Source organism: Grammomys surdaster, unplaced genomic scaffold, assembly GCF_004785775.1.
Source record: "Grammomys surdaster isolate TR1022 unplaced genomic scaffold, NIH_TR_1.0 125919, whole genome shotgun sequence".
NCBI lineage: Eukaryota > Metazoa > Chordata > Mammalia > Rodentia > Muridae > Grammomys > Grammomys surdaster.
Genome location: NW_021620743.1, coordinates 426378 through 430600, shown reverse-complemented (window position 1 = coordinate 430600; position 4223 = coordinate 426378). Strand labels below are relative to the sequence as shown.

The 4223-nt window shown below is 32.3% G+C and overlaps 1 protein-coding gene across 1 annotated transcript; it reads right to left on the bottom strand.

Annotated features, from left to right (window-relative positions):
* Positions 1–784: 784 nt before the first annotated feature.
* LOC114608495 (olfactory receptor 4C12-like) lies at positions 785–1711 on the bottom strand. Its single transcript, XM_028752457.1, has one exon. It carries the CDS (start codon positions 1697–1699, stop codon positions 785–787), a length of 915 nt encoding a protein of 304 aa, XP_028608290.1. The 5' UTR covers positions 1700–1711.
* Between the last annotated feature and the right edge of the window lie 2512 nt (positions 1712–4223).

Genomic DNA, 4223 nt, shown 5'->3' with positions numbered 1-4223 from the left:
TATCATTAATTCCCTAATAAAATAATTCACTGTGTGTAAACTTGACTTTTAATCAAAGAATTGAGTTAGTTTATTCTAATTGGCTCCTAAATGACAAAGTATGGAAACAATGCCAGTCATTTTTTTTTACTGTACAACTGATGATTAATAAATAATAAAATTCACAAAGAATTTATATGAAGCTCATAGTCCAACAAAAAAGAATATAGCTAGACATATTCTTCTCAGTTATGTATAATAAGCAACATCTTAATATAACATAAGATTATTTTAAATATCAACCTAATCTAGATTTTTTAAAAATCAAGATTTTTTTTCCAGTTTATATTTATTTGCAAGAAAGCAACCAATTTTGGATGAAGAAATATTTCAGCAATTAAGAGTAGTTGATCCTTTTGTAGACAATGAGGATTTGCTGATGATGATTAGTGTGTGGCTCAAAATTTCCTGTAACGTTAGTTCTACGGGTGTCTAAAGCCTCCCTGCCTCCCATTCATAACGGCTCTTACCTTGTGCACACACACGCATTCAGATACACAGACCTAATCATAAAATAAACAAATCCAAAGAAGAAAAAGGCATTTGTTTATGTTTATAAAAGTATGAAAAAAAGAGAAAAGAATTATAATCCCCGATTTACCGCTCCTATAGAAACTATCTCTAAATAGTATCCAACCATACATTATAGTTGACTTTACCATCTATAGATAAAAAGTTTAAAGAGATTTAACGTATTATCTATGTATGTAATGTTCAAAGAGCCTTGTTAAATTATTATTTGAATTTACATTTTTTTCCTCCAGAGCTTTTTTATTGCATTTTTTACCTCAGAATTCCTGAGAGTATAGATTAAGGGATTCAGTAGAGGGGCCACCATAGTATAAAAGACAGCAACAGCTTTGTCAATTGGCAGGGTGGTCACTGGGCGTAGATATACAAATATGCAAGGAATAAAAGATAAGACAACTACTGTGATGTGAGACACACAGGTGGAGAGAGCTTTGCGCCTGCCCTCCAAGCTATAGTTCTTTAGAGAGCGCAAGATGATCACATAGGATCCCATCAAGAGCAGGAAGTTAAATAGGCAGATGAACCCACTGTTGGCAGCAACAAAGAGACCAAGGTTGTGTGTGTCTATGCAGACAAGTTCTAACAATGGGTACAAGTCACACATAAAATGGTCTATGGTATTAGGGCCACAGAAGGGGAGCCACACTGTAAAGAGGATCTGAATAGTTGCATGGAGAAATCCTCCAGTCCAGGCCACACCCACCAGGAGAATGCATAGTTTGTGGTTCATGATGGTCATATAGTGTAGAGGTTTGCAGATAGCCACATAGCGGTCATAGGCCATCACTGTCAAGAGGATAATCTCAGTAGCTCCAAAAATGTGCTCTGCATAGACTTGAGCCATGCATCCATTAAAGGAGATGACTTTGTTCTCTTGAAGGGAGTCCACAATCAGCTTTGGAGCTGAAGAAGAAGTGTAAATTGTATCTATCAAGGAGAGGTGGCTCAGGAAGAAATACATTGGGGAACTCAGAGCCTGGCTGTTGATGACAGTGACCACAATGAGCAGGTTTCCTGAAATTGTTACCATGTACAGAACCAAAAATATCACAAACACTACTTTCTGCATTTGGGGATTCTGTGTAAGACCTATCAAGATGAACTCAGTCACATTCCTTTTATTTTCCATGTATGTAGTGTAGTTTATTTATTTTTAAATCCAGAAAGAACTACTTTACCTTTAGGAGAAAAGGAATTATAAAATAATTAAATATTTCTGAAATTATGCATCTTTATTACCCTCTTGTTTCAAAGATAAGACCCAAATTTTTCAAATTTTCCGGAAATCTCAAACTTCTTATTTGACTATTCTAGAATTTCACTTTTTAACTTTAAATTATTCTTATAAGACACAAGACATCAAGAAGAAAGGAATCACATTTCCTCGGGGCAAAAGAGCAATTGCAATCTTCACTTTACTCCAGAATGATGGAGCAGTGTAATTATTAAATGAAATAACTTTAGAAATTAGAAACACCTAAAATTATATATGAAACAAGATGAATTAGAACCATAAAATAGTTCCTTTACCCTATTCATAATAATGTAAATCTGGCAGAGGTAAAAGTGATAATGATAATTTATCACTATAGTGAAAAAGTAATTCAAAGATTTCATGTTTTACATGTTTATTTCAAGAATTAAATTAAAATTGAAAAATTTGCAATCAAATTGTATATATATTGGATTTTACAGATGTTAAATTATATCTATATGAGTTTCCTTTTCTTTAGATCTTTACTATAATGGGTGGAACAAAAATATTATGTTTTTTTTCCACAAGTGAGTACTCATATTAAAGTCACTATAAAGGTAGAATTATCCCTAAAGACTGATAGGTACAGAGATAGCATTGATGTGGGATCCACTGTGCAGTTGATATGGAGAGACAAATAATTTTTCTTATTTGATGAGTACATACCGTGCATATATGTTGAAACATCACATCATGACCTACACTGGGAAAAATTAGAAAATAAATTTATATATTTAGATTATTTATCTCACAATATTACTATCCCGTAATATTTATATGCTATTGGTATTTTCATTTTTATATAAATCATTTCCTAATTATTCAGATTCCATTACTAATTTTAAGATTCGAAAAAATATAATCTCTATATTTTTCTTGGATTCCTGTAACTGAATATATGAACATTCAAGTTGTATAAAATATGAATTATGAACAGTGGAAATTTTACATTGCAACATTATGGCAGCCCAGAAAATATAATCAAATAATTTTTATAGTGTGCCTATGAAATCGTATTTATCAGTTTATGAACAACATTGAAGAGTAGCACAGAGAGATTGTCATGACTGTCCCTCAGAATACCTAGCATTGTCTTGGATGTTATCTTTTTTATTAAAACATTTTTACCATATATTTTGATCATGCTTTTTTCTCTTTCTCCAACTCCTCCAAGATTTTTCTCCCCTTATGATCCAGTCAAATTATGTTGTCTTTCAATCCCCTCAGTATAAATCACCCAAAGAAGGAACAAACCTGAAAACAATAAACAAACATTCAACAAAAAGTAACCCAGACCTCATAAGAAAAACGTGATATTTCCTTAAACATATGGAAATTAAGTTGCTAGATTTTGATATATATGCTGGATGTTACTTTTAGTAAATCAACCACATTTGTTTTCTCATTTTAGCTAATATCATCTATCAACAATTTACATAGGTGACCATTAATTCTACTTTGAGTAAACAACTAGTAGACACTTGACATAAAATATCTATTATTTACTTAATGAAGATGCATATATCACTCAGATTTCAAAATAGTATTTAAAACATCTTTGTCATTATTAAATCTTACATCACCCTGAACTTCAGATTTAGTAATTTTTTAATGTGTTCCTAACACAAACAAAGAGTAAAATGATTTGTTCCCATCTCATCTGAATGTGATATATACTTAAGACCTTGGAAAGGAGACCATATTTTATGTGATCCCAAGAATGTATCATTGACACAATAACCTTACAGCACTGATCCCATTGATAATGGCCTCCCTTCTAAATAGCTGAAGGTATAAAAATATCCTCTGCGACCAGGTACCCCTGAGAACAAAATGGATCACATTTCTAATTGCCAGATCTTCTCTAGAGGAGTAATCCATGGGATAACAAAAACTGAACTAATATGTTTTTATAGTCATTCAAATGTCTGTGCCAAAGTCATATTTTATGACACGTAAAATCAAGATCTTGATTTCCATCGTTCAGTTAACATTTCCATTTCCTGTAAAATTTCAAGTAATCTGAATATATTTTAGTTCTTTTTTTAAAACACCCAGATTCCTCATTTTTCCACACACCATGTAGACACAAAGACAAACTGAACAGCTGAGCCATACGTCAAAACTAAAGTCTTCAGTGCTTGATGGAAGAGTAAAGGAATAAATGAGTTTTATTCACTGTCCGGGTTCAAAGATTAATAGCATAAAATTTGGTATTAGCAGAGGAGTAAGGAGGGAGTAATTTTCCATAAAAGACTGTAAATGAAGAGGCAAGGATCTAAATGGTTAACTTTATTCCACACTGAGAAAATCTGGTCACGTAATTAAATTCCCAAGCTCAGATACTTGGACATGAAACTTTTGCTGTGCTCTGCTTTTTCATATGTCTTATGAAACA

What these genes read in the sequence shown, in the direction of transcription:
- LOC114608495 (XM_028752457.1), bottom strand. Translation starts at nt 1,699, where the DNA reads ATGGAAAATAAAAGGAATGTGACTGAGTTCATCTTGATAGGTCTTACA.